The 23,532-nt window shown below is 46.5% G+C and overlaps 1 protein-coding gene across 1 annotated transcript in view; it reads right to left on the bottom strand.

The window, feature by feature from the left end:
* Positions 1–23,532, bottom strand: part of LOC138489066 (protein mono-ADP-ribosyltransferase PARP14-like) — a 1,172,404-nt gene that overhangs the window by 405,663 nt on the left and 743,209 nt on the right. Inside the window, exon 12 of the mRNA XM_069616631.1 lies at positions 4,293–4,355. Within this exon, the coding sequence (XP_069472732.1) occupies positions 4,293–4,355 (63 nt within the window). The remainder of the gene's footprint in view (positions 1–4,292; positions 4,356–23,532) is intronic.

Genomic DNA, 23,532 nt, shown 5'->3' with positions numbered 1-23,532 from the left:
AGGCGGGTTTCACTCATGAATAACACCAAAGACAAAATGAACAAAGGGACCAAACCTGGTTTGGCATGCAGAGTAAATCTCAAGAAGGACCTTTCCACAAAGAAACAGTGAAAAAAGAAGACCAGAGTCATTTTGACAAAAATGGCACCCTTGGGTGCTTTACTGCAGCTGCGTACACAGCCTGCGGTAAAAGCACACCACGTTAGTTAAAAGTAAACCACTGCCACCAGCCATTGATCGTAGAAAGGGTAACAAAAATGTTAAATGAGAAGCTAGACAAAGGGGATACTAAGTAACCCCTCCAGCACCCATTTGTAAGATAGTTTGTTCTGGGTCTAGAAAGGTACAGATGTAAGTAAAGTCAATTTCACTTTACTGCTCTTGGAACCAGTAGTTATCCTAGAGAAAGGTATTTCAACCTTTGGAAAATCTGAAAGAATTCCCTGTGCCACTGCACTGAGGGTGCTGTGTGTTACAATGTAACATGAAGCCAGACTCCACAACCAATAAAAACACTGAGCTCAAATCATAGGAAAAAATACATGAAAGAGTGGGAAAAAGCTCTCACTCTCTCCAGGTTAAAAAATTAAAAAATCCTAGAGTCCAGCAAAAGAGCTGGGGGTCTCTAAGGTAGAAGGAATTAGCACATTTCTGAGAATTCTCCCTAACAATAGGTTTGGACATCCTCTCGAAGCTGGTTGCACTTCCACTGCAGTTTCTGCTAGAACCGAAGAGCAAAGGAGAGGAACACCAGTTTGTGTTGCTTTTAAGCTGGCCAGTTGTGTTGCCTTTAAGCTGGCCAAGAGCTCCAGTAGATCCTCCTGACTCCCAGGAAGCAGGACTGACCACGCCTGAGCCACCTCAATAGAGTGCTGGACCACAGATGCAAGGAAAGCCCATCTCGACAGCCAAGAACTGCGGTGGGGCTATTTGCGGTAGATGCGAGGAACTGAAACACCGAATTGCCACTTGTTTGAAGATTGCGGGTTGCTGTCGGTGACCGTCCCATTACAGTGCAAGAGTCCACAGAAGTCGTCCCTCTTGTCCCCACGACTGAGGCCCAGGAACACCAGGATCTACAGAGCTGCACAGGAACAGAAGTAATCTGCTGCATTTTTCTTCTAACTAAAGGTAATGTACAGTCTAAGAGAACTTACCTCTTGTTGTAGAATCTTCTACTTCTCACACGTCTAACAGCTTGTGGCCCTACATAGATTCTTCTTTTTCTTCAAAGACTTCTAAAACATTGTGCAAAGACTTCTCTTACTTACCTGCAAGAAGTGCTTCAGCTCACAGACATTTGCCCATTAACTTTGGCTTAGCCCGATTCACTGAATGACTCTTCTCTCCTCTGACGTTGTGTTGTACCAATCCTTCCAGGAAGGGGTTAACTTACTCTGCATTGGGGGATCTTAAGAATATTTGTGTTTTCTTGTTTGTTCTAATAACCTTTTCTTTGAAACTCATCTCAGTACTATTCTAAATGCCAACAGTAATATATCAATGTCCACAGTGTCCTAGCTATTGAGGTCACCGGAGGGTGTAGGAAGTGTGTCATCCCAATGGGTGTTTTGCTGATTTAGAAACTAAGAGTGTGTTTTTTTAAGGTATTTGTGTGTTGCTATTATATTGCTCCCTTCTGAAGAAAGCTTATTAAAATGACTGGTAAATAAATTAATAATTGTTTTACCAAGAAACCTTGAGTTTAAGTGTTTATTTGGATACTTGTCACTGTGAATCTTTGTGTAACCACTCTACAGCTCACATTGACCCCTCTTGCGATAAGCCTGGCTGCTCAGCCACACTACCAACCTGTGTAGTTCAGACTTATACCAAAGGTTGGGTCCTAATGGTAGGAGGCTAAGGTTGTTGTAGTGCACCCAAAGGGTACTACCCCAAATCTTTACCTATCACCTATTACACTCTAAACTAACTTTTGCAAAATAATCTTTAACTATAAACTTCACTTCTTGAATGTTCATTCCAACATTTACACCACACAGTTTCCAGGCCTCTGGAGGGAATCTATTTCTCCGTCCACACTTCAGTCCACAAATGTTCCATCAGTTCTGGTTCACTAGACTGTCAGATCTGAATGTAGACTTTACTCCTTACAACACGCAATGTTGAACATATCTCCAGGTCAAGTCTGGTTCACTATCCTGCCAGACTTGATTACATATTTTAGAGTTCCAAATTATATTTCTCTCTTGGGAAAAGGGTCCCCGACAACCTTGTTCAGATTTCTAGTACCTCTTCTCCTTCTCGACTTTGACCGTCTCTGGGTCTCGCTGGTTCCAGTTCTTTTTATACTTTCTCTGGGTCTCCCTGATTCACTCTGGGCTCCAGCCCACTGATTATATAGGTCTTTGTGGTGGTGTGTGTCCTTGGTCCTTGTATACTTCCCTAGCAGGCGTCGCCCGTTTCCATAAGGGTCCCAGACCCTGGTCTTCTGTGGGACCCATGTCTCTGTTTCACCTGCTGTCCAGTTGAACGGACCTGGTGTACTCTCCTGCCAGGTACTGTTCGACAAAGGCCTTTTCACAAAGTTCGTATCAAACTGTAGAATTCCTCCATTATCCCATTTTACTTCTTGTGATGCATTTATCTGGCTCACAAAGTTTGTATCAAAAATCTTCTGATATTCCCTTTTGCTTCTCGGGATTTACTTATGTAATTCACAAAGTTCGTAATTCCTCCTGTTATCCCCTTATGTTTCTTGGGATGTATTTAATGTGAATGACAAAGTTTGTATCAAATTGTATAATTCCACTATTATCCCCTTTGACTTATCGGGATGCACATGTGTACCTCTTTAATCCATTCAGCTCCTTTCGTGCCCCAATAGCCGGTCCAACCCTTTCCCTACCTACGGGAATTCTTGGCACGGTCTCCGGTTCCTCCAGGCGGCAGAGCAGGGCTTCTGTGTCGCTGCCATGCTCAGCATTTGGTCTCTGGCGGCTCCACACTATTAAATTCTCCCTCACGTCCTTGGCTGCGTGTGTTTTTGTTCTCGGTTTGCTTTCACTGGTCGTGCGTCCCTTCTCTCCGCCATCGGCCAGGTGCCTGTTGTTTGGACCTCTTGGAGACTCGCTTCTCTCCCTGACAGTGTCTACTCTTCCAGTCTTCGGGGCCCTCAGCACGGAACCAGCATATCATTACTCGCTCCTCCAGGGATGGCTTGACGCTCTATCGAGACCTTCTTCCCATTTTATGATTGAGGCTGCCTCTTGAAAGCTGCACTGTGTGTGCTGCTTCTGCAGTGGGCTTTTGCCTCCTTGTTCCATCTTCCTTGTGTCAGTGGCGATTTATATTTTTACCTGGTTAAACCTCACTCTTCCTCGTCCCAGTATATGTAATGAAACCCTCTACTCTACTGAAACACAGAGGTATAGGGGACTAGAGGGCACTGAGTGGGGTGTAAGGGCAATGGGGAAAACAATGGAGGGGTGAATACAGCATTCTCCCAAGGTTATTGTCTCTGGTCCCATGGAGGGTGTCCCTCCCCATGAGATCCACCCTCTAATATCACCCACAGGGAGAGCAGTCAGGTAGCTGCCTCACCTCGCTGGAATTAAGGGAAGGGGCTTCCCCCATGGAAGCAGTGACAATACCCCGGTATTCGTCACAATACCAAAAGTTGTTTAGAATTAATTTTGAGCAAGTAGAATCTTCTGGGGAGAGCACATGATGGAGGGGTGGAGTGTGCACCTTCACTGGCTGGCACATGGAGATTGAACCTAGTGTTTAATATTTCCAGTGACTAAACTGATTTGATGCCCAGGGGAGAGCATTCCAGTGGCAACACACCAGTACAGAAAAGGAGCAGAAGTGGGTGGCAACAAAGAGGGGAGGCACGGCGTGCGATAGAGAGGTTGTTCATGGTTTGAGAGCAGAAAGCCCAAGTATGAAAGTAGAAAGGAATTAATTCCTCCAGGTAGTGGATGCTAGGCCACGGAAAGATTTAAACACAAGGAGAAGAAACTTGAAGAAGGAGCAGTTTTTCACCGAGAGCCACGCAGCATGACAACAGTATACTGAGGTGAGAGAAGATCTAGGTAGATTGTAGACAGTGCACGTACCAAGGATGAGACTTTTGTTGAGGGTAACAAAAGAAGACAAAGGGAGGCCCAAAATTAGGTTGGAGTAGAAGTCAAGATTAACAATAACCAAAGTGGAGAGGAGATTTTGGCAGAAGGTTGGTAAGGTGCGGTTAATCTTCTTGAGAGAACTTGGTGTAAATTCCAAGAACAAACATACCACAGCGAATTACTGTACATTTGTAACTGTACCTTTCTGTGCGCATTCAGTGTCCACAGCCTGTCCAGCAGCATCCAAAATCGCCTTTGACACACCTTAAAAAAAGTTATGTTTTTTAGTCATACAATCATATGAAATAGTATTTTGTGAATATGCAATCTACTATGTAGTATCCAATAAATAGGGTTTCCTGTTTTCGGTGTTTATGTTTTTCCACTTCTGATGGTGCTGGTTTTCAATTTTTTTTTCAATCTATAAATCATAGCTTAATCATTGTTTCCCTCAAACAAATCATTGAAAACAGTGTTTTTCTAGTGTAGACAAAAATGCACCTTTTATTGCTGCTTGGATATTCTGCATAAGTCTTTTGACGCAAAACAATCACAGACTATGCTCATGCAACCCATATTATCCCTTATCTCTTACATGTGTAGTCCTGAATGTATAATGGAAAAGGAAAACTACATTTACAAAATAAAAGTTACTCACTGTAGTGACTAGAGTACTCATAGTCCTAAGTCTCCTTTCCGCCATCCTTGTGGGCGTCCACCGGCACACGGAGGGTACCGGAACCTTTTGGCAGCGAGAAATATGAGCTTCCCCTTTACACTTTGTATAGAGCGCAGGGGCACGGCCCTGGACGTAGACACGCCCACTAGGCCCTGACCTCCGCCATCTAACCCTCAGTAGCCTTTTGACACATCGGACACTTGTAAATCTGGCTGTACTGATTATTTAGCCCCTAGCATACTTGGGGGATGGGGCCTATGGAGTAAAGGGGATTTAGGACTAGGAGTGCTCTAGTCACTATGGTGAGTAACTTTCATTACTCATACGTCACATCCCCTTTCCTCAATCCTTGTGGGTGATTCCACCGAAAAACTAAAACTGAACTGGGTGGTGAATGAGAGCTTAACTGTATGCAAATAGATTCCTGAGAACTGCATGTCCACAATCTGCGTCTCACCTGGAGCTGATGTCCAAGGAGTAGTGCCTGCAAAAAGCTGAGGGCATGGCCCAAGTAGCTGCCTTGCTGATAGCCATCCCATGAAGCGTACCTTTGGAGAGCTACAGCCATGGCATTGGCCCTCACCGCATGCGCATGGATACCAGTCGGCACCTTCTGGTCTAGGGCAGCGTAAACAATTACAGACCCTGCGCGAATCTGGCGAGGTTTAATGGATTCCCTCTGGGGGAACCCAACACAAGGTGCCAGCCTTCGCTGATGACATGCTACTCACACTTACCGATCCGGGCCGTCAGTGGCGGGGGAGAAGCTTTGAGGGACTTTGGGACAGTCTCCAGACTTAAGAAGATCAATTCAGCAAAATCAGAGCAGCTTAATCTAACGGTGACAGCTAAGGAGGCAGCATTGAAAGAATCCTTTAGTTGGAGCCCCAAGGGGATTAGATATCTGGGAGTTAACATCTCACCAACCCTAGCAGGCAGGTATAACACAAATCTCCCCCTAGCACTTTCTTCCATTAAGATTGAGCTACACAAGTGGCGCGGCCTCAAGATATTCTGGTTGGGTAGATTGGGCTCTATTAAAATGGTCAATCTCCCCCGACTTCTCTATCTGTTCCAGGAACTACTGGTAGCCATACCAAAAAGTCTTTTTGCAGACCTACAAAAGCTCACTAGCAACTTTATTCGGGCAGGCAAGAGACCCAGGATTAGCCAACACATTTTAACTATACCTGTTACATCCCATTACCGCCGTTGGTCTTTGGGACATCGCAGCAGAGTATTTCATTCTCTGTTACTGACCTCTCCTAAGATGGCCACTGTTCGTACCTGCTTCGTTTCAGCTGTTGACGCTGGATTCTCACGCATGGAATGGACACCGGCAGATAGTCACGTGACAACATATAGTAGCAGCGGTTCCGCTGTCCGACGCATCGCTACTCTACAGCAGGACGCTCTGTAAGTTTCCGTTCCTAGGAGCTTTCTCTTTACTAGATTCTGCTCTTCACTAATCTCTTCCTTGAATTATAGGACCATTTATCGCCAGAGTCCCTCCCGCTCTCTGGCAAAGAACTGCCGTTACGCATTTTATAGAAACGCCCCCCATTCTGGAACAGACTTCCTGCAGTATTAGAATGGCTGAATCCATCTAACATCAAGGAAATACGATTCATTGGTTTTGCCAACGTCGATCGTAAATGAATTCCCGGTTTCTCAGAATGACTTTTTCCTATTACTCGACTACTGAAAAAAGGTGTTCGATTTTCCTGGGACCATTCAGCACAGGAAGCCTTCGAGAAGTTGAAGAACCTATTTACATCTGCTCCCATACTGGTCTCACCTGATCAACACAAGCCTTTCATTTTGGAGACTGATGACTCCCATTACGCACTTGGAGCTGTTCTGTTACAGGAAACTAGTCTTGGAAGGGAATCTCCCATAGCTTACCTTTCTAAGACTTTCACTCCATCTGAAATCTGGGTCTGCTTTCTCGGATGCCAATCCCTGATAAACCGTGGCAACATATTTCTACGGATTTTATTGTGGATCTTCTCCCATCTGAGGGTCATACGGTCATTATGGTTACCATTGATTATTTTACCAAGATGGCACACTTCACCTCTTTAGTCAAACTTCCTACTGCGGATCAGATGTCCCGGGTCATCATCTCTGAGATCTTTGCTCGCCATGGTCTACCCTCGACTATTGTCTCCGATAGAGGTCCTCAATATACCTTGCGGTTCTGGCAGAAGGTTTGCGACCGACTCGGGATTCAGAGAGCATTAAGTTCTGGTTATAATCCTCAGACCAATGGCCAGACTGAGCGATTGAATCAGACGTTGGAAACTTATCTGCGCTGCTTCGTCTCTTCCGCTCAGGATAATTGGGTTGAACTGTTATCTCTGGCTGAGTTCGCTTACAACAATGCGCCTCATTCTGCCCTAAAGACTAGCCCCTTTCATTGTACCTAAGGCTATCATCCTTCATTTATTCCAACAATTGCTCCTGTTTCCACTCAATGTCCCGGAGTGGATGCTCTCCTCTCTGACATCCAAACGGTTCACCATTCGGCACAATTAGCCTTACAGACATCTCAAGATCCGGCCAAGCACTACGCAGATATTCAGAGAAGACCGGCTCCAAATCTTGTTGTGGGCGATAAAGTTTTGTTGGCTTCTCTTTTTCTTCCTCATCACCTGGATCCATCCAAATTGTCTCTGAGGTTCTTTGGCCCATTTCGGATCCTCAGTCTTGGGGGTGAGGCTGCGGTACGTCTTTGTCTTCCCTCGTCATGGTCCCGGATCCACCCGGTTTTTCACCTGTCCCATATCAAGTTGGGCGTGCCCGATCGCTTCCGGAGGACACGCTCAGCCCGTCCACCTCCTGTTATTACACCTTTGGGCCCCGAGCTTGAGGTGGCAGGCATCTGCAATTCCCGCTATTACAGGGGTCGTTTGCAATTTTTGATTGACTGGAAAGGTTACTCACCTGCTGAAAGGTCTTGGGAGCCTGCTTCTGGAGTCCATGCTCCCAGGTTGATTAGTCGTTTCTATCGGCTTCATCCAGGTAAACCGGGTTGTGTGCCTCTGCGAAGGGGGCATACTGTTACATCCCATTACCGCCGTTGGTCTTTGTGGCATCGCAGCAGAGTATGTCATTCTCTGTTCCTGACCCCCTCCTAAAATGGCCGCTGTTCGTACCTGCTTCGTTTCAGCTGTTGACGCTGGATTCTCACGCATGGAATGGACACCGGCAGATAGTCATGTGACAACATATAGTAGCAGCGGTTCCGCTGTCCGATGCGTTGCTACTCTACAGCAGGACGCTCTGTAAATTTCCGTTCCTAGGAGCTTTCTCTTTGCTAGATTCTGCTCTTCACTAATCTCTTCCTTGAATTATAGGACCATTTATCCCCGGAGTCCCTCCCACTCTCCGGGAAAGAACTGCCGTTACGCATTTTATAGAAACGCCCCCCATTCTGGAACAGACTTCCTTTCCGTCGTTTCACTCTGTCAGAACCCACCTTCCGAAAACTTCAGTAAGGGATTTCTTCTATCCGGTTCATTCATTCATTTAATTTACACCTCTGTCAGGTCTGTTACTAATTCTATTCTATACCCAGAGAGTCCTTACCTTATCCCAGACAACCAAGTCCAGCTCTGAGATACGACTCGTCCAGGCAGATTTCCTGTTTACCTTTAACTCCAGCACTGACTACGTAGGTTCCGTTTCTCAGTCCTTTCTTGACATCTCTTGCTTAGAATTCTCTTGAATCCTACTCACATCTTCTTCCTCTTGCAGAAGGGAATTGGACCTGCCACCGTACAGACTGAGAGCCTCCTTTATGCTATACAGGTGGGTGGTTTCCGGGGTTTTCACTTTCTCCTCCTCCGAATTTCTACTTAGAAGTAACGTGTTTTCTCTCTTATTAGAAACATATCTGAGGAGCCTCTCAGAAGACTGTTTGCTTCATACACCCGTCACTGGAACTGAGAATACTACCTAGAATCCTGACTGTCATAAAGCCAAAGGCAGGCCCTCCGGTACGGAATAGGGGTAAGGTGGTTGCAGGTACTGTGGGGGGTACTTCACTGAGCAGGTGTCATCTCTGCCCTCTTTGTAGATGCTCCAGGTGTAATGGGAAAAGACATTCTGGAGGCAAAGCCCAAGGAAAACTACATCTCCCAGCAGCCTTATGCCCCTGGACTACAGCCTTGGCAGCCCGGATCTCGTGTGGAGAGAAATCAGGCACACAGAGCCTACAAACGGCTCAGGGAACGCTGAAGCCAACGCCCAAAACAACACGCATGCGCAAGGCGGGCACGGCGCATGCGCGATCCTGGAACGCTTGTTCGCGCTCTACATTGCAACCGAGAGGACGCGTTCGTCTGAGCTCCAGCCAAGTCACTCGCGGGGCCGCCCTCGCTGCAGAAACATAATCCTCTGGCCCCGCGACACCAAAGATAAGTGCTTTCTTTCACTCTAACGTTACGGAGCATGTCACATACCTTTTTGGCAGTGATCTGAGTACAGAGGCTCCGGTTGTAGTGAATTAACCAACGGAGTCAGCCACGTTAGCCTGGGCTAACTTCGCACGAACCGCATGCCGTGATTACGCTCGCCTGTTGCGGGTGTTTGTATCTGCATACTCGCCGGCGGCGAGTACTATTAGCAGACGAGCAAGGCTAATTGTTTCCTCTTTTGTCAGGAGCATTCCGACAGCATTTAGGACCTGTCACTCACGGGCCCACTAACGGCGGAGCCGGCGGGCGGAGATGTATTCAAAAACTCATTGGAAAACCAGAGCTAAGTGTCAAAAGCATGCTTAAGATGTAAACGTTTGTTGAATGCTATGTACGGTGACGGTTTAGAACCTTGAAGGCTAACTGAGCTAGTCATAAGATTCTCGTCAGAACGAGATTGAGTACTTTGGGCAATGTACACAAGAAGTGCCAATCAGTGAACAAACTCAGTGTCTCAACTGAGTGCTAAGTCCTACCCTGGGTAATGCATGCATGAAACCATTACGGAGTATAGCTCTGTGCAGAAGTTAAACAGAGTGCCAAGTCTCAACCTGGGTAATGCATGTATGAACATGTGTGTTTGAGTGAATGGTAAGAAACTCAGATACTGGAAGTGCTTCGAAGCAGTCGGAGTCAAGGAGCATGCCTATCCCACAAACCCCTTCCCTGTCCACAACTACTTCCTAATCCTCAATCCGGTTTACCTACACCCCGAACCTATCCAATCCGTGGACCCTAACCCTCTTTCCCCGCGAGGGTCGCGGTGTCCTATGTTTGTCTAATCCGGGCGCCAAGACCGTCAAGGGGAGGTAGGAGTTCTTGCTGCTTCTGCGTTGGGACGGACCTCGCCTTGACACCGACACAAAGCCTCTGAAGCCACTAGACTCTGTGCCAAGTCTTCTCCTACATTCAACCAGGGTTTTTTACCCCAGAAGGTTTCCCTGGGGGTGTTGCTTCCCTCCGTTCCTGGTTTCACCAGACAGAGGGTGGTAGGATTCTCAGGGGGATTCTCAATTTCATCTCACTGCTGTCATCTGACCAGGTTAGTGGATTCTGCAGATTTCGTATTAAGGCATATTCAGAGCAATAGTTTACAGTTATTACAATACCTAAGAAGGAAGAAGGGATAGTACAAAGGCAAAACCCAATCAGGTACAAATGTAAGAGATGCCAGTGTGGGGGAAAGGTTTGAGCAAATGTTACCATAGACAGATATACCAAGCACCTCACAGTTTATGCAACTGTGGTATAGCCAAAGAACTGTGAAACGCTTAAGAAGTCCTGGCAGGCGAGCGCACCAGGAGCTGAAATTGTACAAAGATTCCTGGCAGGGGAGTATACCAGGTGATCTGCAAAGTTACAAGAAGTGCTAAAGAAAGACTGTTACAGAACATATTGTTTAAACAAGAACTTTGTGAGTCCAGTAACACAAAGGAGCTGTTAGTTAGAGACATTATTGCCAACCTATTTAAGAATCCATGGGAAGGGGACGACCTTCTGCATCCAGGGGTGTTTACCTTGTTGAACATTTTTGTTCGAGTCATTCGTATACTTTTGGTTTTGTAAGGAAGGCATGGTAGCAAGCAGTAGAAACAGACACAATGGATACAAGTTTCAAAAACTTGTATTCAATGTTTTGCTTGGAATGGTAGAATTCCTAACTGGCACTAACTCCAAAATGGGAGTAATCTCGACCATTAAACAATAATAAATACGTCCAAGTCAGTCTGGTCAAAATAAAAAACCCTATATTAATAAAACCTAACCTTGCCTTCCTTCTCAAAATAACAAAATGTGTTCGGGAAATACAAAAGGAAAATAGTGTCTAAAAAATAAATGTCAGAATGGCTTCAGGACCCTCTCCCATCTCCAGGTTCAACCCCACGGGGTCTAGATAGTCTTAAGAAAATCAAAAGATAGGTGGATGGCACAGTTCTCACAGTCTTGCACACTTTGGCTTACTGGCACAATTCTACAGTTCAATTTTAGGCTTTCACTTGCTTTAGGCTTTGCCTGCCTTGCCATCAATACTTAGTTTATGTTTCTCAACTTCTCACAGTTCTGCACAAGCTTCCCTCTGAAGGGCTCGAGCCCGCCTTTCCTTTCGTGTGGGGAGGTACCCTTCACCAGCTTTTCTCTAAGCTATCTTTTCCCACTGCCGAAGACTTTCGAAACTGCAAGGAATTTCGACAGACCTCTGCATGACCACTTCAACCTCTCTTTCAACAATCCTTCAATTCACAATCAACACTCATTTGGAGGTACCAACACTCCCTGGTACTTGTGGTTCTGATTCTCTTTAGTCTTCCTTCTTGGCCTTTTCAAAGGTTCACATGTAATGCCAATGCCTCCTTACAGCACCAATACCTCTTTGTACTTGGTAGTTCATAATCCTTACAGCACCAATACCTCTTGGTACTTGTAGTTCTGATTCCTTACAGCACCAATGCCTCTTGGTAATTATAGTTCTTATTCGCTTTCACCTGCCTTTTTCTTGAGTTCTAATATTTTACTTTTACTTTCTTGGCCTATTCACAGTTGACATATTTCAATCTTTCCATTCTTGGCATGTTCACAGTTCATACCTTTCCTTTTGCATTTGTTCAACTTTCTTTCCTTTGATCTCCGCTATAATACCTTTCACAATTCTTAACATTTCACAGAGACTTTCGAATGTGTGATTTCCCCTCAAAGGACCACTCTGCTACTTTGTATCCTTCTCTTTTAACAATGGTTCTTCTCATTTGCGTTTTATCAGTACAAGCGCAACCCTCAACTTGCAAAATTTCAGTCACTTTTTCTTTAATATCAACCACACTTTTGTTCCTCCTGATAACTCACCGGCAGTGTTAAAAAAATGTCTCATCTTTTCTTGCAGCTCAAGGCTGTTACCAACACCTCCTCCCCAACTCTGTTGCTCACCCGGGAGGGTCGCTGGCCGTTTCCCAGCAATCTGAAGGTTTCTTTCCTCTGCTCGCTCGGCTTTGCTTTTCGAACTCTCAGGACATCCCGAAAGCATAGAAATCTTGCTGGGCCTTTTCTTGATCATCTCCACTGTAGATCATCCCGTTGGCCTTCCAGCTTCCACTATCCGGTCCGCATCAGCCTTGGAAGAGTTGTTCCTTCTCGTGCCCAGCCTCGCTTAAAGTGTGCCTGTCCGCGCCAACTTTTACTTTCACAGGGAGTGCTAATAAGTGGCAGGTGTAAATTGTTAGAGCTACGTGCCCGATTCTGTCTGGCCTCATTACATGGACAGGGCCAATGCAAGTCAGGGGAGGTACTCTCTCTAGCCACATTCATCATCTTCCTTGGTGCAGTACTTTTGTCAAGACAAAGTGGGGAGGAATTTGTTTTTTTTTAAACTTTTGTTTATTGTCAGAAAGTTAAGAAAGGTACAGCATATATCACACAGAGATAAACAAGCATCACCATATCACATTTAGGCATTACATTATGCACTATTCCAAAGCAGCTCAGATTGGGGAGGGTGGAGGATTGACAGCACGAAGGCGTGCAAAGTGTTCAGTACTTATGGCGAGTTGGGCGGACCTGGCGGGTGGGGGGTGGAGCTCCACCCAACCTCGTCTCTGTTGTTCAGATAACTGCAGAATTCGGTCCACACATTTTTTTGGGCAGGATGGCATGGGTAGGGATCCAATACACTCTTCTTCACACATTTGTACCCAAGTGAGGGCTTTCAACCACATCTCAAGGGTGGGGGACGGGGAGTGGCGCTTCCAACATTGAAATATACATCTTTTGGCGACAATAGCACTTACATTTAAAAGTTTTGACATTTTTTTTGCGTTTTCTCCAGCCCATATTCCGAACAACAAGGCCAATGGGTCAAGGTCCACTTGGGACCCTATTATCTCAGAGCGCTTTCGTCACTTCCCTCCAAAACGCATTTAGCGCAGTACAGGACCAAAACATATGTATATGATCTGCCCACTCACATTTACATTTTGGGCATGTTTGAGTCGGGGTGTGTGTGAATTTCGCTACTCTGTGTGGTGTATAATAAAGCCTGTTAAGGAGTTTATATTGTATGCAACGGAATCTAGCGCTAAGGGAGACTTTGCGCGTGTGTGCACACATTTTGTTCCACATCGCCACAGTGATTTCCATTTCCAGCTCCCTGGCCCATACTTCCCGTGGTTTGAGGGATATATCCTCTACTTTTCCAAGCTGCATTTTATACAGAGAGGATATTATGCCCCTGCCGCCTTTGGAGTTTGCTATGTACTGGAGTTCTGGTGAGTCTGGGGGCTCGTCTGGGTAGGAGGGCCACATTTCACGGACCGCCGCTCTTAGCCTGAAGTATTGTAGTAGCTCAAGCGCTGAGTTGGAGTGTTCGGGCCACAATGTTGGAGGGGTGATAAATTTACCGTCGGGGTATAGGTGAGTCAGTGCTCGGTAGCCCAGGTCCTCCCAGTGTCGCAAGAAATGCTGGTCGTATGTGGGGGAGAGTCCAGGAAATTGCCATGTGGGAAGCCATTTATAGTATGGGCAATGCTCTTGTTTCGAGTGCAGAATACTATTCCATGCTCTGATCGTGGTGGCCACAGGGTCTGACGGGGCGTCTGTCTGGAATGTGCGGTGTAGTAATAAGGTCATGATGTTGGTCCTGTCACCTGCCAGTTTCTCTAATTTAACGTGAGGGGGCGGATTCAGATGTGTGTACCAGTGTGTGGCGTGTTGGGCCTCTGCCGCGATCCAGAATAGTGTTAGGTCTGGGGCTGTGAACCCCCTTTTTTATAGGGTAGGGTCATATGTTGCCACTTCTTGCGGACAGCTCCGGAGTGTCAGAAAAATTGGCCGCACGCCGCGCCGAGTGGAGCCTCTTGAAGTAATGCTTCCCAGGCCACACTGGTACGTTGGCAAAGATATAGAGGAGCTTGGAGACCGCAATCATTTTTATTGAAAGTGGGGAGGAATTATGGGAGTTGTAGTTTCACATAAAATACAACAGTATAGGGGTTAGATGGGTTGAAGAAAAGGGGGGATACCATCTCCCACCATTGGATGCTTCCCCCCCACTCCCAGAGGACACCTTATCCAGGTGATCCTCCATCGCTTGTCCACCGCAAGGGTCGGGTTCCAAAAGCTATGGCCTTTCCCTGGCAATTTGAGTACAGGATCCCCAGGGACTAGGTTGTGAAACACCCTCTAGGTTTTCACAGTTATGAACACATTTGCCAACATCAAGTTAAAGACATTTCCTTGCACCCTTTGTTGTTTTGTCTGCAGTGTGAGGGTCAGAATAGGACGTTTTTCACACAAAGATGGCTTTTCAGTTATTGACATCCTGGCACAAACAGATACTTAGTTTGCGGTTTCTAGGTAGGAAAGATCCTCTTTAGAAAAGGGCCAGAGAGGCATGTTCCTAACCCATTTTTATTGAATAAATGTTTTTAACCAAAAACTTGACAACTTTGTGTCTGGCTATCATTTCTGACTCCTCACAGGTACTAGTCACCTTTAGTAGCCATTTGCGGTAAATGCAAAAGCGCATGAGTAAAATAACACTGAAATTATAAAAAAAAAAATTAAAAAAAATCACAGCTACCACCAGCCTGTCTTGGACACATTGTAAAAGTAGCAAAAGGCCATTCTATAAAAAGATATGAGGATACAAAGTATCCTAACTGCACTTCGCTGTAAGTACAGGCGTGCAATTGCAACAATAAAAGAATTAATAAAGAGAGACCTAGTCTCTCAGTAATGATAGTCTTAGGGACTAGTTCATTTCCCCATAAGAATGAGCAAAAACAGGCAAGGGAAGGAATGCATAAGGCTTTACGTGCTGCCAAAAACTCAAGAAATGGTTCAAAACAAGAAACAAAAGAAAGGGTGTCCTATATAAATCTATGGAGGGAAAGTTTCAAAAAGAAAATCTTTCCTAACAGTCTCCCAGAGCTTGAATGTTGCAGGTCCTCTTACATTTGGTCAGAGATCCCTCTAGCCCAGGATTTTGCCTAAGGTACTGGAGCCATTCTTTGGTCGGCCACTGGAACCAGGAATGTGATGCACGAGAGACTCCAGAAGGACTCTGGAATACAGCTGCTGGGACATCCAGAACCCAAGCCATCTACAGCAAGGCAAAGCTCTGCTCTTTCTGTGACAGAGGAGAGCTTCAAGAATGCCACCCTCCCTTGAACTGGTGGGCCTAACCTGCACCAGCTCGCAATTCCAAGGTCATCCTGCTAAATCTCTGAAAAGTTTTGGACTCCATTGTCTGAAGATAGTACTTCTCGTGTTGCCTGGATCTGTGAAAACCGCAGTGATTCCTCCTTGTGCAGAAAAGCACGACATTAGTGCTCTGCTGCACTCTACTAAAAAGAGGAGATCTGCCGGAGTCAGAATTCTGCGGCCCTGAGTTGCCATGTCTGCCGACCTCAACTTCTCATTTTGTATATGGTGCTGTGGGGGTCATCCATCGTAATAGGATCTGAGAAAGTGCCCCCTTATTCCCCTAATTTGCAAAACCGTTTTCAAGTCCCACTGCTCCCTATTCACTAATATTGGGCATTATGTCCTTCCCTTCAGTTACCCTGACCTTGCCTCTGGTGGTGGAGGATGAACTTTGGAATACGGTCTGCGCTCCCTGGATACTACCAGCTGTCCCTTTCCTTTGCAGGCAACTTTTTTTTTTCTTCAAAATAACATCGATAAACATTGAATCCATCAAAAGAACCAAAATCAGTGGCAATATTACTCAATCAAATGAGTCTCAAATAGACGGTCAGTAACGCCCCAATGTAATTCATCCATTGAGTCAGCTTCGGTTTTATGCACAAAACGGCTAAAATTCATCATTTGTCACTGTGATTGCAACCTTAATTAAACTTTTAACAATGCATCAACATTTCATTTTAACGTCTTTGTAATACCCCTAGTAAATACATTTCATGAACAACCTCTGGGGGTATAATATTGTAGCTTCGTATTCTGTAGCGTTCTCAACAGAGAAGGGATGTGGAAAAAACGAAAAAGAGAAAAAATAAAAATAAAACCTCACCAGAATCACCCATATCTCGTGGCATTGCCCTCAATGGCACTGCAGCCTCCCCCTGTTCTGACTTCAAGCAAATGGGTACCTCCCTCGTTTTGAGAGCTTGTCAGGGCTGGAGGAGGTATTTAATCAATTTAGGCTGGAAGAACATGTGTTCTTTTTCTGCAACATGGTCTAGGAACAGGCCCCAGATATTTTTGAATTTGGCTGTCCGGTTTTCCATTGCGCTGTTAGTTTCTCTATTCCCAGAAGTTCCCAAACTTTAACCCACCTATGTGGGGGCCCTCCAGTTCCTTCCAAAATCGGGCTCGCGTAAGGTGGGCCGCCATAAGTAATTGTGTGATTAGCCGCGCTCTAGGGCCCGACTGCGGATAGGATCCATCATCTGGCGTGTCGGCCAACAGCATCACTAATGGGTCCATGGGGAGGAGGGTTCCGCAAATGTCCTTAATTTTGGACCTGATCTCCAGCCAGAATGATTGAATGATCGGACAAAACCACCACAGGTGCCCCAAGTCTCCTTTTGCCCCGCAGCCATGCCAACATACATCAGGGTAATCTACGTTCATTGCGTGTAGCTTCTGAGGCAAGAAGTAACATCGGTAGCAGATCTTAAGTGCGCATTCCCTGACTGTTGTGCATCTGGAGGACCTACGAGCTCTGTCCCAGATTCTCTGCCATGACTCCAGAGACACCTCTATCCCCAACTCCCTCTGCCATGCCAACATATAAGAAAGTTTATCATCTTCTGGGATGTTTTCTAGAAGGCGATAACACTTTGCCACTTTATGTGAGCGTTGACCTTCTGAGACCGTTATCTCTAAGCCTGAGGGGGTCCTTGTGGTAGCCTTTTTAACTATTGGGTTGGTGGTCCAATGTCTGAGCCAGGGCCGGTCTTACAACAGATTGCACCCCAGGCGGGAAGCATCGTTGGCGCCCCCCCCCGACCTTTGATCTCATGCATGTGTCATGGGCTGAGCAGCGGGAGTGGGGACTATGAGTTAACAAAATTGTCAATGCTGGCATCTGCTGAATTTCATGAACCTCAGAAAACAGGAATAAGAGGGTCAAACCCGAAAAGGCCTGGTTATGTTAGTCTTCTTTTGCTCTTCATTTTTAGTAACAATGACCAGTTTGCTGCTGTGACTCAGGTCAGAGAATCGACAATTTCAGATCTACACTAATGTCATTCGTATGACCTCAAACATTTAGCTACTCTTAAAAGGTGATGAACTGGTCTTGAACAGTGTTACTCAAACCTCCAAGAACAAGCACCAGCAACATACCCACCGATAGCTGTACAAGCCCGTCTATCTCAGCATTAAAATACATGCATTTATGCAATATGTATTGCATCAAATATTTCACGGGAAGTTAAATATATTTAGGAGGGACACACGTAAACAATATCACTACTTCATGTGAGTGGTAAAGTCTACTTTAAACATATGCAGAGAGTTAACATGCATGTACAATTCAACATAGCTCCCAATGTTAATGTTGGAGAGGTGGCGTTCTAAAATTATGACATTACAATGTGGACTTTACATTGAAACACACAGCAGTGCATTACCGCGGCAGAAAAATGGCAGTTCGTTATTGGGGTTTGTTTCGCTCATGCTTCTGAACTCTCAAAATTCTTAAATGTTTCCTTCGTGATCACTCATTTTTAGCTCCCGACAGCACCGTGGAACTGTAAGATCGCAAAGAAAAATGATGTCTACCATCCCAACATAAAAACAAAAACAATCACATTCTTAAAGGGTGGAAGATGACCTTTTCTTGGGACTCGTTAAGTTTACTTTTTGCAAATTACTAGTCGCGTGCTGCTTGAATAACAGCGGCCCTTGCACATTGTGTACTGTATAGACAAATTTTATATCAAGGGACTTGGAGTACTGCAGGTATCGGGGGAAGCATCTCCAATGTACCCCAAGCATAATGCGCTTTGCCCTCCACCCTCACCCCCTAGCCTTGCAGCCCTGCGCTTTTTCACATTCTCTATTATGGTAAAGAACATTGCCCCGAGCTTGGGAGAGAAATGGACTATGCAGAAGGAACTGCCTCCCCAGGGTGTGTTTAGCTGCTGGTGTATCAAATGCAGAAATGGGTGGCATCAAGAGCCCCACGCTCTGAAACATCTTTTGCGCACTGGTTGGTCACACGACAAAGTGTGAGCAGGTGATTCCCCAACACTTGAACCATTCTTTAGAGACCTGGCTTTGATTAATGTGGTGTTAGCTAGTCATGGCCATTTCCCAGCGTTTGTGTTAAAGGAGATCGGAAGCTGCACTGTTCAGGGTATTTTAAAGGCCATGAATTGATGCTACAGCATGTCACCCCCAATGGAACAAAGAAAGTGAAGCATGCATCCTACAAGTCTGGGTATTTGCATTATACGGAAGACGGGCCAACCGTCCACAGAGACGGTTTCTACTGTAGTTGCTGAGTCGCTTTCCCAAGCCAGCTGCTGTGCAGACTTCGCTCAGCTTTTGGTCCAGCGCCTGCATCCATCCTTCACACCATCATTCACAAGGCGCGTTTGTGTAGGTGTTTGTTTATCTCATTAGACTAGCATGATTGCTATTCCAAACAAAAGAAGCACAACGACAAAGAAGAGTATAAGACAAGTCTGAGCGAACAGTGAAATGTATGAAACTCTTGCACTAAAATAAAGTCAGCAGTGCATGCCCAGGAAAGAGGGAACGACCAACAATATGCTTGGGAGCGGGAACCTGGGGGGCGTAGTAACCCCCAAACCACCACAAGCGTGGTACCGGCCCCCAGGGCCTCACCCTTGAAGTGATTTTGGCCCGGCCAATGGACCGACCAATCCAACCCTGCTGGAACGTTCAACTGTCTAAGATCTGCTGACGGAGACACTATGCCAAGGTCTTCTGAGAACCGGCCTTTTGATCTCCTGAGGAGAGTCCACCACCAATGCTCGCTTCCTTTTTCATGACTACTTGAGCCTTGACAAAAGTGTCTAGCTTTGTGGCCTCCAGAGGCTGTTCTTGGATGGCCCAGACATCTCTGCAATACCATTTTAAAAGAAATAAAACGCCTATGCAGCAATAGGCCTCACCTGCGAGGACGGGAGCAGGAGGAAAGAAGTGTGCTTGCCTCGGCAGGCTGTAGTTACTACCGGGTTTCCTGAAACAAGGCCAATCAGCGAGGGCAGGCTGCAGCAACTGTTTGTATTTGCTGATTCTGCTGCTGCTTGGCAGTGTGTGCTTGTGATGAGAACAACTTCAGGATTTAGTGACCCACTCGCTCCTCTTTTCTGTAATAGCCGGGGCAGACAACACCAGCCAGCCCCAATCGATCCACACTGATCACACTTCAGTGTCAGTGCGCGCCCATAGCCTGGAGGAGGGCACACCGCACTTGCGCCCATGGGCCTGGCTGGCGCCGGCGCCACCCGGGGTCGGGGGAAGGTAATAAAGCAACAAATGTTGCTAATTTATTTGCCAATTGCCCTGCCTAGGTGCCGAGGCCAGGCCGGTTTCTTGGCCCGGACGAGGCGGGCAACTGCCCGGGGCGCAATAGCCCCGGGAGACGCAATTGCCCCGGTCCCTGGAACCTCTGGAGTGGATGGAATTCCCTAGTTTGTGGGGCGGCACATTGACGTGGGGAAAGTTCCGCAGGTCAGGTGCTGGCGCTGGCGCTGCCCCTTTTGACTGTAATGTCACGTAGTACAAAAGTACTACGTGACATTACAGAAGTCAGAGGCTCCCTCTGACCACTTTTGCGTCACTTGGGGTGGGGGCATAAGCACACCAATAAAAACACTTTAGGTCCCCCTGCAGCTAAGACCAGCCCCTTCCATCACAATGCCGGCAGGAAACTGCTAATGGTGGCCCATTAGTCACTAAATGGTTTCGTGATGGCATTGGGATGGGAGGGGAGGTGCAGTGGGGAGTGTGCGTGCCTTGCAGGGACGCACCGTAGGCCCCGACACGGTACAAACAGAGACCCATTTGAGCCCATGGTGCATCCCTGCAAGCCCAGAAAATGGCCAAAATAATAATTTAAAGCAGCGCTATTTCTTTCATGCTGCTTATTTTCCAAACTATATATCAATTACACTTTAAACCACTTCCATGGCACTGGTGATGAGTTACTTCACTATGCCGACAATAGTATTGACCAGTGTTGCTGAGTAAATATTCTTAAAGCTACAAACCGGTTTATTTATTTATGCAATGTTTGTCGAGTACATGGAGACGGATAATTTATTTATTTATGCAATGTGTGTCGAATACCTGTATCCGACACACATTGCATAAATAAATATGCAGGTACCCGACAAACATTGCATGAATAAATAAATAATCCTGGTCCATGTATCCTTACAACAGTCAAGACTTTACTGTATCAAAGCATAACCCTTGATTGCCATTCAAAGAATGTGAAAGTGATTGTTTATTGGGTTCAGGTGTCTCCTTGCCATTGCCCTTTTGGCTTAGGTTGCCTCTAAACCCCCTTCAGCATCTTGTGTTCTTTGTTGGTTGTATATACTGCATCCTGTGCCATATTCATGAGTCTCTTGGTTGGTGTGCCCAGTCCTCATTATCTGCAGCCTAAGTGGGACTGGGGCATAAAATTGTCTTGGGCACCAGTGAAAAAGTGGCCCACCGTTGCAAATGGCAATTGATTCCTTGTGTGATGCACTGTTTGACTTTGGGTAGGAGTTCCTTAACGGTGTAGTTTGGGAATAGCGTGCAGGGTGCAGTGGGAGTGGTGCACCGGGAGTGGAGCGCGGGGTGCGGTGGGAGTGGCACATGGGATGAGGTGCAGGGGGGGGTCGCATTCCTAATGTTTCACCCTGGGCACCAAATGGACTATAAACTGCCGAGGTCACAGCCTGCAGCAGTGCCAGTGGTAGAATACATGTGTAACACGTTTGTTTCCTAACATTATAAAAATGAGCAGGCACATTCACTTTTATAATGTTAGGAAATGAACGTGTTACACATGTATTCTAGCACTGTCCTGCCTGAGGGCCGAGGCTGCAGCCTGTAGCAGTGCCAGTGTTAGAATACACGTGTAACACGTTTGTTTCCTAACATTATAAAAATGAACAGGCACATTCATTTTTATAATGTTAGGAAACTAACGTGTTACACGTGTATTCTAACACTGTGGACTGCTGGTGCAGCGCCCCCTAGAGGCTGCCTGACGCAAAGACCGGCCCTGGCCTGAGCTGTATATATCTAAATCTTTCCGTCTCTGGGAGGTCAAATTCCTCCTTGCACTGAGTGAAGGTCAATGGGTTATTGTCAGCATAGAGCTCTTGCAATCTCAATGGCCCCATTCCTGACCAGTTTTGGTATGAATTGGGTTGAAGCCCTGGGGTGAAGGCTGGATTCTGCGTGATTGGGGAGAGGGAGCCCAGTCCCGGGGTGAACCCCCTTAGCGTGCAGTGCCTGTCCCAGCAGCGGAGCGTGGATCCCATGGTTGGAAGGGGCCTCCGGGAAGCCAGTGCCTCCCGCGGTATGAAGGGGAGATGGGAGAGAGGAGCCCCGGAGAACAGTTGTTCAATGTCATGCCATTTGGGAGGGTCATCTTGGATAGCCCAGCCCAGGATGGGGGCAATTTGGGTTGCTCGGTAGTATCTCAAAATGGAGGGGAGCCCAGGGCCTTCTAGCTGCCTGCTTCTGGTGAGAATCTTACGCTGAATTCTAGGAGTTCTTCGCTGCCAGATAAAGCGGCCTATTTCTTTCTGCAAATCTAGTAAATCTCGCTCTGGAATTTGGACCGGAAGCGCTTGGAATGTGTAAAGGAGTAGAGGTAGCAGGGTCATTTTAACGGCACTGTGCGCCCCAACCATGATATCTCCTGGAGGGCCCATTTTTTTAGGGACTCCTTGCAGGCAACTTTTAAAAAAAATATTCTGAACTGAGTCACTGGCAAAAGCACAAAAAACCTCAAAGAAAATACCTCACATTAATGATGTTTAGGTAAGGCAGGAGACTTTAGTGACAGAATTGCAAACAGTGATTCCAATATATGATTGGGAAAGGTAGCATCTTGGTAAGAAAGAGGGGCAGAGCATGCGTGGTCCGGCTACTGCCGTGATCACAATAACCAGCTCACCAGAGTATAATGGGGATCAGACCGAGGGTAAGATTATTTGGAGACCCGTCAACCAGGAGGTTTAGGATGCAAGCTAGCAATGAAAAAGTAGAAAGTAGTACTGAGGGGGAGGCAGTGGAAAAGGGCAATAACACAGAAGTGGAGGAAGTAGAAAAGAGCAGGGAGATGAAGAGAAAGAAAGGCAACACAAGGAGGTAGTATCCAGGGATGGAAGGACATCGAGAGGGGCAACGTCTCAAGGGAGAGGAAAAACCAGGGAAAGTTGTGGGAGGGAAAGAGAACGAAGGCGAGGAAGTAGGGTACAGGAGGTGGTGGAAATAGAGATGGAGGAAAGGAGGTTACATTTGAGGCAGGTAGAGGTTACAGAGGAAGAAGAGACAGAGTGGTCAGGCGGTGGACAGCAAGGTCCAGGTCGAGAGTCTAGCAACATACAATCCAAGGTGCTCATTGGCTGAAATGAGCCTTCAGTGCAGATAGCAAGACCATTGGGAAGTACACTCGAGAAAAGCTGGGGAGCAAGTGCAAAAGAGGCAGAGAGTCACCGTTGGGTAAGATGTTCATAGTAATGATACACCTTCCTGACCTGCGTCAACCCCAGAACTTTTTGATTTACTGGTGGATTATTTTTCCTTATGCCTCTGAGTGAGAACCTTTTTCCACACTCACAGAGTCTTTTCCTCTTTTTATGGGTGTCATTTGTAAGACCCTCCATAGTGCATTTTTTATGTTATCCTCTTTGACAACTTTTGCCACATGCTGGGCCTCATTACACGGATGGCGGTAAGGGATTACCGGCACCGGTAAGGGCACCAGTGCCGGTAATCCCTTACCGCCCTACTACGATGTCCATCAGTGGGTCCCGTCCTTAACGTGTGGTCAGACCACACGTTAAGGACGGGACCCGCTGAGGGACTTCAGAGCAAATAACGGTACCGCTAATTGCGGTACCGTTATTTGCTCCTTCACCATTCCCATTGAGCCCTATGGGGGCTCAAATGGGAATGGGGAAGGGCCATGGTGAATGGGGAATTACCACCCCCGCCAACCTTGGAATGGGGTGGTAATTCCGCCATTCCCCACGCCGGACTCCAGCGGCAAACATGGCGCTACTAGCGCCATGGTTACCGCCATCCGTGTAAGGAACAAGTTACTTACCTGTAACTGTTG

The sequence above is a fragment of the Ambystoma mexicanum genome, chromosome 9 (assembly GCF_040938575.1).
Source record: "Ambystoma mexicanum isolate Mex_15411 chromosome 9, UKY_AmexF1_1, whole genome shotgun sequence".
Taxonomy (NCBI): Eukaryota; Metazoa; Chordata; class Amphibia; order Caudata; family Ambystomatidae; genus Ambystoma; species Ambystoma mexicanum.
Note: the sequence above shows the minus strand (reverse complement) of the source record. Positions and strands in the feature narration are given on the sequence as shown.